Source organism: Rhinolophus hipposideros (assembly GCF_964194185.1).
Source record: "Rhinolophus hipposideros genome assembly, chromosome: 17".
NCBI classification, from domain to species: domain Eukaryota; kingdom Metazoa; phylum Chordata; class Mammalia; order Chiroptera; family Rhinolophidae; genus Rhinolophus; species Rhinolophus hipposideros.
The window spans coordinates 40,750,885-40,763,788 of NC_138063.1; the positions used below are offsets into that span (position 1 = coordinate 40,750,885).

Sequence of the window (12,904 nt, forward strand, 5' to 3'; positions counted from 1 at the left end):
TGCAAGTCTAATGAAGCAATGGCTTTTGCAGAGAACAGTGAACCAAAGCAAAGGGAGAATTTGTTTTGGCACATAACTTGTCAACATGAGGAGCTTAGACTTTGAACTGGAGGACAGCAGACAGCTTGTGGTTCTCTTGAAAACCCGTGTGCTGCTGAAACATGCTGCCAGAGACCACCCTTCTGTTCTTTTTTTCTTTTCAAGTCACAGGAAATCCTCTTGTATTTAGAGAGGGCTGAGAGGTTATCTGGGGCTGGAAGAGAGCCCTTCAGTAGGTGATAAGGTGAATATTCTATTATGTAAATCTCATTTTCCCCCTTTTTTTCTTCTTACTCAGAATTGTTCCCATCATACTTCTAAGTCCTGTTATTCAAGACAAAGAAAACATTTCTCACATTTTAAGTGCAGAGTTCAGAGGAGCATTTTTTCTCTTTTTTTGAAACTACATCCAAATAACATAAATGTAGTAATTAAGGCAATGTTTAAAGAGGTGTCTTTATTTTAACACAAGGTTTTAGGTTTAGAATTGCTAGGTTTAATATGTCCTCATGGCAATTCATCTGTCACTTTACAGTAAATTTTAAATATTCTTTGTCTGTTTTATATCATCTGTTTTCTGGCCCTGTTTGTGAGATCATACAAAATATAGTTTACTTTTTTCTTAGATGTCCTTCCTGTTTTTATAACCTAATGAACCTGTTTTGTGAGCTGACATGTAGCCCTCGACAAAGTGAGTTTTTGAACATTACAGTGACTGAAGATTATGTTGATCCTGTTACAAACCAGACGAAAACAAACGTAAAAGAATTACAATACTATGTTGGAGAAAGTTTTGCCAATGGTAAGTAAACTTGTAATTATTCCTTTTACAATTGGTATCAGGACAGTGGATCAAGTTGTTCCTTTTTGTTGTCCTGTCAGCTGTGTGAAAAGGACAATTTTTAGCTCCATTGGCTATGAAATGCAAGTTGTTGCTTTGCTTGTATTCTAGGACTTGAACTACAGTCTATGAAACAATTTCCTTAAAGAGGAAATTTGCTTTAACTCCTTCCTAACTGTAAGCTCCCACATGGAAATTTTTAGTATGTACAAGTTTACTTTTGTACATTTTAGAAACCATTGAACTGTGGTTCTAATGGACATGAATTGTGTAACTTCATGAATTACTACAAGACTGAAGAGAGGGAGTCGGGGGGGGGAGAACTAATTGGCAGAGGAGAGATTTTGACTGAAGAAACAGATTGCCACAGGGAAAGTATGCAGGTATGATAGACATGAGGAAGGGTACGCCAACAAGTAGAAATCATAGCACAATCTGAAAAAGATCATGTAATGTTTGTTGAAAAATCATTGAAATGAAAGAATTCTGAAATAATAAGACACTAGGTAAAAAGAATGAACATACAGAAATAGAACCAACTAGGATCTATTAATGAAGAATAGTCACTTAAACGGACTGAAAGATAAACAGCAGGTTAGACATAGCTGAATAATGTGCCCAAGAGCAATCTATAAAATAAGAGAATAAGAATTCAGCCAAGTTATTGACTATAAGAGCAACATACAAATTTAACTCTAATAATCAATTAATAATATAATGGAAAAAGGTCCCATTTGCAAAAGCAACAAAAAGTAAGATACCTGGGAATAAAGCTGCCAAAAGACAACCTACTTACTAGAGAGAGATCCTTCTGTCTAGAAACAGAGACATGCATGTGAAAAGTTGATACAACAGGCATGTTGTTACAAATCATTAAGGAAAAGGTGGCTGGTTGATCAATGGAGTAAAAAAATGATTATTCATCTAATTTTTATTTTTGCATATCATACTAAAAATGTATAGATGCAAAATCCTAATAGAAATTTTTAGAAGTAAATATAGAAGGTGTTGATGACTTTAAGGCAAGGTTGAAGGGTTCTAGACAAAAGAGGAAAAGCAGAAACCGTTAAGTGAAACAATTTATATAATAAATTTAAACGGTTAGTCTAGAGCAATCAGTGAAATGCAGATTAAAGCAGTGAGCTACCATTTCACACATGAGATTCGCAGAAGTTAAACAATTAGTCAATTCCAAGTATTGGTGAGGATGTGGAACAGTAGGAATGCTAATACATGGCACCCCTGGTGACCATAACTTGGGGCAAGTGTCTGAAAACTATGGGACTATGGGAAAACCAATTTTGTAGTAAAGTTGAAGGTAAATATCCCTTCACCACAGAAATTCCACTTACAGATTCCTGCCTTAGAGAAACTAGTAATGCATGTAAACGGAGAACCGTCTAAGAACATTTGTTGTAGCATTTCTGTGATCATGAAAAATTGAAGGCATCAAGAGAATGAGAAGACAAGCACAGCCTGGGAGAAAATATTGGCAAAAGACGTGTTTCATAAAGGGCTGTTACCCAAGATATATGAAGAACCCTTAAAACTCAACAATAAGAAAGAGAACAACCTGATTGAAAAATGGACAAAAGACCTGAACAGACATCTTACCAAAGAAGATACATGGATGGCAAATAAGCATATAAAAAGATGCTCAACATCGTAGTCTTTAGAGAATCCAAATTTAAAAAACAGTGAGATACTACTACACACGCCTATTAGAATGGCCAAAATCCAAAACACTGATGACACCAAAGGCTGCCGAGCACGTAGAGCCACAGAAACGCTCATTAATGCTGGCAAGACTGCAAAATAGTACAGCTACTTTGGGAAACAGTTTGGAATTTTCTTAGAAAATCAAGTATACTCTTACCATACGATCCAGCAATCATGTTCCTTGGTATTTACCCAGAAGAGTCGAAAACTTATGTCCACACAAAAACTTGCACATGGATGTTTTTAACAGCTTTATCCATAATTGCCAAAACTTGGAGGTGACCACGATGTCCTTCAGTAGGTGAATGGAGAAACTGTGGTCCATCCAGACAGTGGAATATTATTCAGCACTGAAAAGAAATGAGCTCTCAATCCATGAAAAGACATAGAGGAATCTTAAATTTGTAGTACTAAGTGAATGAAGCCAATCTGAAAAGGCTACATACTGTATGATTCTGACTATATGATATTCCGGAAAAGGCAAAACTGTGGAGACAGGAGGAAGATCAGGGTTGCCAGGATGGGGGGAGAGGGGGATGACTAGCAGGAGCACAGGATTTTTAGGGACCTGAAACTGTTGTTTGGTACTATAACGGTGGGCACATGTCATTACACATTTGCCAGAAATTGCATGTACAACACCTAGAGTGAACCCTACTGTGAACTATGGACTTTGGGTGACAGTGATGTGTCAGTGTGGATTCATCAGTTGTAGCCCATGTTCCACTTCGGTGCCACTGATAGTGGGGAGGTTGTCCTAGTATGGAGGCAGGGGTTAGATGGGAACTCCGTGCTTTCTGTTCTGTTTCCCTGTGAACCCAAAACTGCTCTAAATAATAAATTCTGTTTAAAACAACAAAAAATAAAAAATCAGAGATCCTAATGCTAATGAAGAGAATGGGTAAATATATTGGAGCACAGTGATAGTCTAAATGGAATACTTAAAACATTAACTGTGTGAATTCGAGTTACTATTGACTGAAAATAAGTTACAGAATACAGGTAGTATGTTTCTATTAAGCAGTACTACATATTTATGGATACAATATATCATAAAAGTGCACAAACATGCACAGAAAAGAAACATCAAATTCAGGATTGTGGTTACCTTAAGGAAGGGAGGATGCTCAAAGCGAGGGGTTAGTCAGGGCTGCAATTTTATCTATAGTATATATACATATACATATATATTAATGTTGAGACAAATGTAAAATAATGAGACTGATACAGCAAGGTGGTAAGTAAATGAGAATTGTATTATTCTCCCTATTTTCTCCATGCTTGAAATATTTAATAAAATAAAAACTTGAAAACCAAATGGTAAGCTAGAAGATGTGAGGGAATTACTTAGAAAACAGCATAGTTATAAAGATTATTAAAGAAATGACATGTGTGATAAAGTGAGAAGCTCTAGAAAAAGAAAAGAGAAAGAGTTGGGGAGAGACAATTAGCAAAAGGATAATGGCTGAGGATTTTCCAGAATGGATGAGAGATGAATCCTCCAACTTAGGAAAAGAAAATTAATCTTTAAGCCAGATAAATACAGAAGAAATAAAATATACAAAAATGAACTGTGTTTCTGTACACTTGTGATGGATAATCTGAAAGTGAAATTAAGGCAATTCCATTTATAGTAGTATCAAAAAGAATAAAATGCTTAGAAACAAATTTAACAAAAATAAAAGTATAAAACTTATACTCTTAAAAACTATAAAATATATTAAAAGAAATTAAAAAGGATCTTAATAAATGGAAGTACCTCCTATGTTCATGGATTGGCAGACTTAATATTGTTAAGATGGCAGTACTTCCCAAATTGAACTACATATGCAATGCAATGCCTGTCAGAATCCCAGCTGATTCTAAAATTTAAATAGAATTGCAAGGGACCGAGAATGACCAAAACAATCTTGGAATAGAGGAACAAAATAGGACTCATGTCCCAATTTCAGAGGGTAGAGGGGGTCAAATATATGGTCGTGGAAGGAGAACTGACTCTGGTGGTGAACACACAATGTGATATATAGATGATGTATTACAGAATTGTACACCTGAAACCTATGTAACTTTACTAACCATTGTCACCCAATAAACTTTAATTAAAAAAAATAAATTCACTACCGACCAATGGAATTCAAAACAGTGTGGTACTGGAATAAGGACAGACATATAGAACAATGAGACAGAATTGAAAATACAGTTGACCCTTGAACAACATGGATTTGACCTGTATGGGTCCACTTATATGTGGATTTTTTTAGTTGACCCACACAGTTCAATTGATTGCAGTTCAGTGTACCCTCGCATTTCAAACCCATATTGTTCAAGGGTCAACTCTGCAGTTAGGAATCTGCGTATGTAGAGGGCTGACTGTAGTTATATTCAGATTTCCGACTATGTGGGAGATTGGCGTCCCTAACCTCCAGGCTGTTCAAGGGTTAACTGTAAACACATACATCTGTGGTCATTTGATTTTTGACAGGGTGCAGGACCATTCAATGGGGGCAAGAACAGTCTTTTCAATAACTGGTGCCTGGACAGCTGGAAGGCCAACATGTATCTAGACTATACAGATGGTGGCAAAAATATATATACATATTTTAAGAAAGGAAAAAACGGGGGGTGGGGTAGATGGTTAGCTCAGCTGGTTAGGGCGTGGTGCTAATAACACCAAAATTGCTGGTTTGATACCCACATGGGCCACTCCTTAAAAAAGGAGTGAGCTGTGCCCTCCTTAAAAAAAAAAAAAAAAGAAAGAAAGGAAAAATCTATTAAAATTGTAATACTAAATATATACTGATTGTGCTCGCTTCGGCAGCACATATACTAAATATATACCGATAACAAAAGGTGAATGCAAGTCATGTGTATACATTTTTTTGGCACCCCCAGTACAAAGAACTCTTAACAATTCAATAATAAATAATTAAAAATGGACAAAGAAGGGGCCGGACTGGTGGCTCAGGCGGTTAGAACTCCATGTTCCTAACTCCAAAGGCTGCCAGTTTGATTCCCACATGGCCCAGTGGGCTCTCAACCACAAGGTTGCTGGTTCAATTCCTCGAGTCCCGCAAGGGATGGTGGCCTCCGACCGACCCGCTGCAACTAAGATTGAACACGGCACCTTGAGCTGAGCTGCCGCTGAGCTCCCGGATGCTCGGTTGGAGTGCGTCCTCTCAACCACAAGGTTGCCGGTTCAACTCCCGCAAGGGATGGTGGGCTGCGCCCCCTGCAACTAGAAAACGGCAACTAGAAAATGGCAACTGGACCTGGAGCTGAGCTGCACCCTCCACAACTAAGACTGAAAGGACAACAACTTGAAGTTGAACGGCACCCTCCACAACTAAGATTGAAAGGACAACAACTTGACTTGGAAAAAAAAAGTCCTGGAAGTACACACTGTTCCCCAATAAAGTCCTGTTCCCCTTCCCCAATTAAAAAAAAAAAATGGACAAAGGACATGAATAGACATTTCTCCAAGAACAAATGGCCAATAAGCACATGAAAAGATACTTGAAATCATTAGTTGTTGGGGAAATGCACATCAAAACCACAATGGATATTCACTTCATACCCACTACGATGGCTAGAATCAAAAAGTCAACAAGTATTGACAAGAATGTGGAGAAATCGGAACCTTCATGCAATGCTGGTGTGAATTTAAAATGGTGCTGTCAACTTTGAAAAACAGTCTGGTAGTTTCTGAAACAAACATAGAGTTACCATATGACCCAGCGATTCCACTCACAAGATAAGTGAAAACATGTCTACACAATTGTTTATAGCAGCATTATTTATAGTAACTAAAAGTGGAAAAACCAGATGTCCATCAACTGATATATAGGTTAAAAAAAAAGCAGTGTAGCCATGCAACAGAATATTATTTGCCCATAAGAAGGCATGAAGTACTGAGCACATACTACAACATGGATGGACCTTGAAAACATCATGCTAAGTGAAAGAAGCCAGTCATGAATGACTACATATTATATGATTCCATTTCTTTGAAATGTCCAGAATAGGCAAATCTATAGAGATAGAAGTAGATTAATGGTTATTTAGGGCTCGGGGGATAAGGGAGCATTTGCTAAAGGGTGCAGCATTTCTTTTATTAATGTTATGAAAATGTTCTAAAATTGACTGCAGCGATAGTTGTATCTGTGAATATGCTAAAATCCATTAAATTATAACTTTAAATAGATAAATTGTATGGTATGTGAATTATATTTCAATAACACTGTTAAAAAAAGAAATCTATAAATGTATCTTAGACAAACTATAGAACTCCAAAAACAAATATCTTAAGAGCAAGTGAGAAAAAGATACAAATCACTTCAAAAGAATGACAACTGAGATTTTCTTACCAGTAATGATAGGCCAGAAAGCAATGCAATAATCACAGTACTAAAGAAAATAACTCACTCTAGCTAAACCGCCTTTCAAGAGTAAGGGTAAAAACACAATGAATTTATAGGTGTCTCCTTAAAGTTTAGGGGAAGAAAATCCTGGGAAGTTTCTAATAAGCAGGGACTGATAAGTGAATCCTAATTATAGGACCCATTACCACTACATCCTTATGTGCAAAATTCCATGCATATTATCCTTATTTGGTGTGTTATCTTCCCGTGAACTGAAGTAAAACCAAATAAGAGAGTGGTATTAGGTTCATTCACATGTGACCTCTGCCTTCAAACCATTTCTCCCCCAAAGTGCCGTGATTATCCAGCTGTATAGTTTCCTGCCACAGAAGTTTTCTGGAACCAGCTTCATTGACTAAAGAGGCAGTAAGGTGCTTAGCTTCTCCTTCCTCAGACATAGTGTGTTCCTCTGTACAGTGAGGCTAATGCTTCTCCAAGATACTGTGAGTTCCGTGGGATCACTTAAGGCTTCCTGTCTATTTTTTAAGTTACTTGGAATCTGGCTGAGCCTACGGGGCTAATCTCCACGTCTGCCTTAGTGTTTACTGTCCCGGTTCCGTCTGTGACCTCTGATTGCAGTGCATATGGATTTCCAAGTTCACATTTGAGAGGCCTTTTGTAAGACCTCACTCAGTGAATTAAAGCAGCGTGGTATTTCATTGTTTTCCCCTCGTTCTTCTGCTAGCGATGTACAATGCCTGCAGGGACGTGGAGGCCCCCTCAAGCAATGACAAAGCCCTGGGACTCCTGTGTGGGAAGGATGCGGAAGCCTGCAATGCCACCAACTGGATCGAGTACATGTTCAATAAGGACAACGGCCAGGCACCTTTCACTATCACGCCCATTTTTTCAGGTAGGGATAAAGACTCCCAAGGTTGGTGTATTTATGATGTTTTTGAAAACCCAGGAACCTTAAACTGCAATCGGAAGATAAATTCAGATAATTAACTCCTGGAGTGTCCGTCAGTCCAATGAGAGAGGTAACCTAGAACACTTATTCTGCCCCGTGGTTGATTTAGGGGCTGGGAGTGGAAATGGAAGAGGAAGACTTGCCTTCAGGTATTGCTACATAATTGAAAGAATAAGCTGTGTTTTAAATTTTTTTAAAAAAGGCCAAAAACCCTTATAAAGACCTTTCAGGAGCTCTGCCATAGTGTCAGAGTAGCTCCTCAGTGGATATAAGACATGGTTTATCTTGGAGTGTGATATACTCATATCTCAGCGGCAAATCCTCTTTCTGCTCTGTTACTGAGATAATCTAAACTTTGACAGAAGTAAGCAGCAAAACATAATTTGATCAAGCAGGAACCTCCAGTGTTTTTTATTCTTCCAGTTGTGTTATACATTTCAGTGTGCTTATTATTGGATTTAAGTATAATTTAACACAAACTTTGTAGTGTTTTTTTAAGTGAGAGATTCACTCAACACAATCCTCGCTGCAGATCTCCCAGCATATGGGATGGAGCCCATGAACAATGCCACCAAGGGCTGTAACGAGTCTGTGGATGGGGTCACCGGGCCGTGCAGCTGCCAGGACTGCTCGGCCGTTTGTGGCCCCAAGCCCGAGCCGCCGCCCCCTCCCGTTCCCTGGAGAATCCTAGGCCTGGACGCCATGTATGTCATCATGTGGACCACCTACATGGCGTTTTTGATCGTGTTTTTTGGAGCATTTTTTGCCATGTGGTGCTACAGGTAAGCCCTTTTGTTTGCCCTTCAGAGTAGGAAGAGCAGATTTACGCAAGGTGCACTTCCAGCTTTCACTGGGCAGACCTTAGCTAATTAGAACAGGAAACAAATAATCTGCATGAAAACCATTCCATGAGTTCCTTGTGTCCTGCAACTAGTAAATAATCAAAGGCCTGTTTAGACATTTAAACATTTGAATTTGGTTTCATTGATTTATTAAAAATGATGTGTGAATAAAGCACCATGCAGTAACCACCCCCTTTTTTTTCATTAGTTTCAGGTGTGCATAACAATGTACTAGGTAGACATTTACACCCCTCACAAAGTGATGACCCCCTCTCTCAATCTACTACCCCTCTGAAATCGTATAGCTGTTACGATTCCACTGACTCTATTCCCTGTGCTGTACTCCATATATTAAATTATAGTTGACATTCAATATTATTCAGCTTCAGCTTCAAGTGTACACTGCAGTGGTCAGGTATCTACACCTTCCCTGAAGTGGTCTCCCTAATAAGACATGTTCCCTTCTGACATCCTACAAAATCTTTACAACATTACTGATTATATTCCCCAAACTGTTTTTCATATCCCCGTGGCAATATTGTAGTTACCAATTTATGCTTTCTAATTCCCTCCCCTTCTCCCTCATCCCCACCCACCCTCCCATTTAGTAGCCATCAGTTTTTCCTCTATATCTGAGATTATTTCTGTTTAGTTTGCTCATTTATTCTGTTCTTTAGATTCCACATATAAGTGAGATCTTTCTCCGTCTGACTTATTTCACTTAGCATAATGTTCTCTAGGTCCATCCATGTCATTGCAAATAAACCACCTGTTCTCCAACAGAAAGTATTAGGAGCTGAACCTGATTCAAATCTATTTAAATGCAACACTGTAGCACCTTTAGATAGTTGCATCTTGGTTTAGGACAGTACATTTTTTTAAACTTTATTTTAAAATAATTTTAGACATCAAAAAGATGCAAAAATAGTAGAAAGAGAGAGAGAGTAAAATCTCCTTTACCCAGCTTCCCCTAATGTTACAACTTACATCACGTATAGTATATACTTATCAAAATCATGAAGACAACAGTGATATATTATTAGCTAAAACACAGACTATTCAGGTTTCACCAGTTTTTTGCCTAATGCCTTTTTTCTGTTTCAGGATTCTATATTGCATTTATTTTTGATGTTTTATTAGTCTCCTCTAATCTGTGACAGTTCCTCCGTCTTTCCATTTCTTTTATGGCCTTGACACATTTGATGAGTACTGGTCAGTTATTTTGTAGAATGTCCCTCGATTCAGCTTTATCTGATATTTTCTCATGATGGGATTGAGGTTATGTTTTTTTTTGACAAGAATATCTCAGAAACGATGTTGCGTCTTTCTCAGTAAGTCCTATCAGGGGCACACGATGTCCGTGTGTCTCAATTCTGATGATGTTAACCTTAATCACTTCGTTAAGATGGTGTCTTCCAGGTTTATCCACCGTTAAGTTATTATTTCTCTCTTTGTAATTGATAAATATTTTAGGGAAGATTTGTTGAGACTATGCTGACACCCTGTTTTTCCTCACACTGTCACCTACTGATTTTAGCATCCATCAGTGGGTCTTGTCTGCAGCTCTTACTATAGTTTGCCTCATGGTGATTTTGTATTTCCCTCATTCCATCTATATTTACTTATTCTGCACAGACATCTATCCTTCCTTTCCCACTTACTTATTTATTCAATTATTTACATCTTAAACTTCTTAAAAATTCTGTGGGTTATAGCTCATACCATCATTTATTTTGTTGCACAGATTCTTCCAGTTTTGACCACTGAGAGCAACCTCTGGTTGGCTCCTTTGTTCTGTTTTGTTTTGTTTAACATCCCCCCTATACCCACCTTCTGCTTCTCAAACATGTTCTTGTTTTCTGGCATCACAAGATGTTCCAGACTGCTCTTGCGTTTTCCCTGCCCCAGTCTTGGAAGCAGCCTCTTCTGCAAGGAGCCCTGGGTTCCTTTTATTTTAGAATGGTGTTTAAAAACCAAGATCTAGTCACTAGGCATGCTTACTGCTACTGCAGAACAATGTTGACTGTGTTTTTAAAAGACCTGCAAGTTTTAAATATAAATGAGGGCTATAAGGTGAAATTCTTTGTGTTTTTTTGTTTTGTTTTGTTGTTTAATACCTTCTTAAATTTTGTCCTGAGACTGGTGAGCAGAGGGACCTAGAGCAAGGGAACTGAGTGGAAAGGTGACACTTAGGGAGGAAGAAAGGATGAGGAAATAAGCTTTTAATGAGATGACAGAAGCAAAAGAACAGCCTCCTTGTGGTGGAGTACACTAATGCTACTTAACATGCTTTTATTTTTCAGAAAGCGGTATTTTGTCTCCGAATACACCCCCATTGATAGCAACATAGCTTTCTCCGTAAATGCCAGAGACAAAGGTAGGCACATTTGTACTTAAATAAAAGGATTAGGATTATGTTGGCATGAGCGTTCATTTCCTCAACAAATGTTTGTGCACCTGTTCTGAGAACACAGCTGTGATCAAGGGAAACGGGTCTTGCTTTTGGGGCACTCACAGTCTAGTCCGGGTGGCAAATCAGAACCAAGGAATTAATAGTAACGATAGAATAATAGCGGGATAAGAGCTGTGGAAGCACTAACATAGCTGGCTGATAGCAGGAGAGCGGGAACGGTTGATGAGAACTGCTTTGGACAGAGCTCAGAGAGCTTTGCCTTTCATAGGCTTGTGTGTTTGAGCCTCAGTCCTCTGCGCAGTGGGCATGGTGGTCACGGAGGGCACCCAAGGGCCTAGCTGAGGGTCTCGTGCACATCCCCGATGCAGGTGGGACTCCTGCCACGTGCAGTAGTGCTAATGCTTTCCCTGTTGCGACTTTCAGGAATGGCTCCGCTCCTAACCTCCACCCTCTCTCCCTCTCTCTCTCTTCCAGGAGAGGCATCTTGCTGCGACCCACTTGGTGCAGCATTTGAGGGCTGTCTGAGGCAGCTCTTCGCACAGTGGGGCTCCTTCTGCGTCCGAAACCCCGGCTGCGTCATTTTCTTCTCCCTGGCCTTCATTGCCACGTGTTCTTCAGGCCTGGTGTTTATCCGGGTCACAACCAATCCAGTTGACCTCTGGTCAGCCCCCAGCAGCCAGGCGCGCCTGGAAAAAGAGTACTTTGACACCCACTTTGGGCCTTTCTTCCGCACAGAACAGCTCATCATCCGTGCCCCCCACACCGACGTACACAAGTACGAGCCGTACCCCACAGGGTCTGACGTGCCCTTTGGACCTCCTCTTGACATAGAGATTTTGCACCAGGTAATCTGCTCTTTGCAGAAACCAGTTCCAGGGAACACGGTGGTTTGCTGGCTTTTCAGTGTTGACCAGTTCTACCAGATGCAGGGTTGGGGCTGAATGTAGTATATGTTTTGAAACTCTTACTGGTGAAAGTAAAGTGAATTTTCAAGAAAAGTGAATGATAGGTGTGAATGAAAACTTTCCTGTAGACTGCTTTTGTGTTTACTTCATACGGTAGGTCTTGCTTCTTAAAATTGAGATGAGTGTTTCTCCATTGAAGCAGGATGTTTTTATAATTCACCTTAGGAACTTAAGAAATTTTTACCCCTGGTAACTGACAAGCAATATGCTAGAACCCAAAGGACTGAAGCTTCTTGTGTTGTCCTGGGCACCTGCAGAAGTGAAGTTATCATTTTCTGCATTTGGTAAGGGACGCATTCGGGATGAGATCCATCCCGTTCTCTTACAAAGGCCTTTAAACTGCGCCATTCTCCTCAGTCGCATTTGTCCTGGAGAACTGTATGTGTGAATAAACTGCATCCCACTTCTTTTTTAATGAATGGTTGCACAACCTTTTGGTATTGCCTTTAAACGTTGCTCTTGCCTACAGAAAGTCTGATATCTTGAAAAACATCAAAGTGGTCCCAAGATTTTGATAGAATCTTTTCTCCACCAGTGACTGTAACTTTTTCCCAACTTGTTGGAGAAGCTGCACAGCTGTTATTGACCTCTAAGAGCATATTCTCTCTCAGAAAATACAAGAATATACATAAGTAACCGTAGTAGAGAGCAAGCTGCAGGTGGTATGATGTTTGTGATGGGGAGTGTCAGGAAGACCAGGGAAATGGCCCCAGTCTCCCCTCTGTGGCCCACTGGCCGCTGCTGGAGAAGGGTGGGA

The 12,904-nt window shown here is 39.4% G+C and overlaps 1 protein-coding gene across 3 annotated transcripts in view; it reads left to right on the forward strand.

Annotated features, from left to right (window-relative positions):
* The window catches only part of NPC1 (NPC intracellular cholesterol transporter 1), a 53,864-nt gene that overhangs the window by 20,155 nt on the left and 20,805 nt on the right, over nucleotides 1–12,904 (forward strand). For 2 of the 3 annotated variants that reach the window (XM_081078753.1, XM_081078754.1), the window contains exons 4-8: nucleotides 666–841; nucleotides 7,703–7,870; nucleotides 8,460–8,709; nucleotides 11,073–11,146; nucleotides 11,657–12,027. In XM_081078753.1, the coding sequence (XP_080934879.1) occupies nucleotides 666–841; nucleotides 7,703–7,870; nucleotides 8,460–8,709; nucleotides 11,073–11,146; nucleotides 11,657–12,027 (1,039 nt within the window). The remainder of the gene's footprint in view (nucleotides 1–665; nucleotides 842–7,702; nucleotides 7,871–8,459; nucleotides 8,710–11,072; nucleotides 11,147–11,656; nucleotides 12,028–12,904) is intronic. The other variant, XM_081078755.1, reaches the window with a different exon arrangement.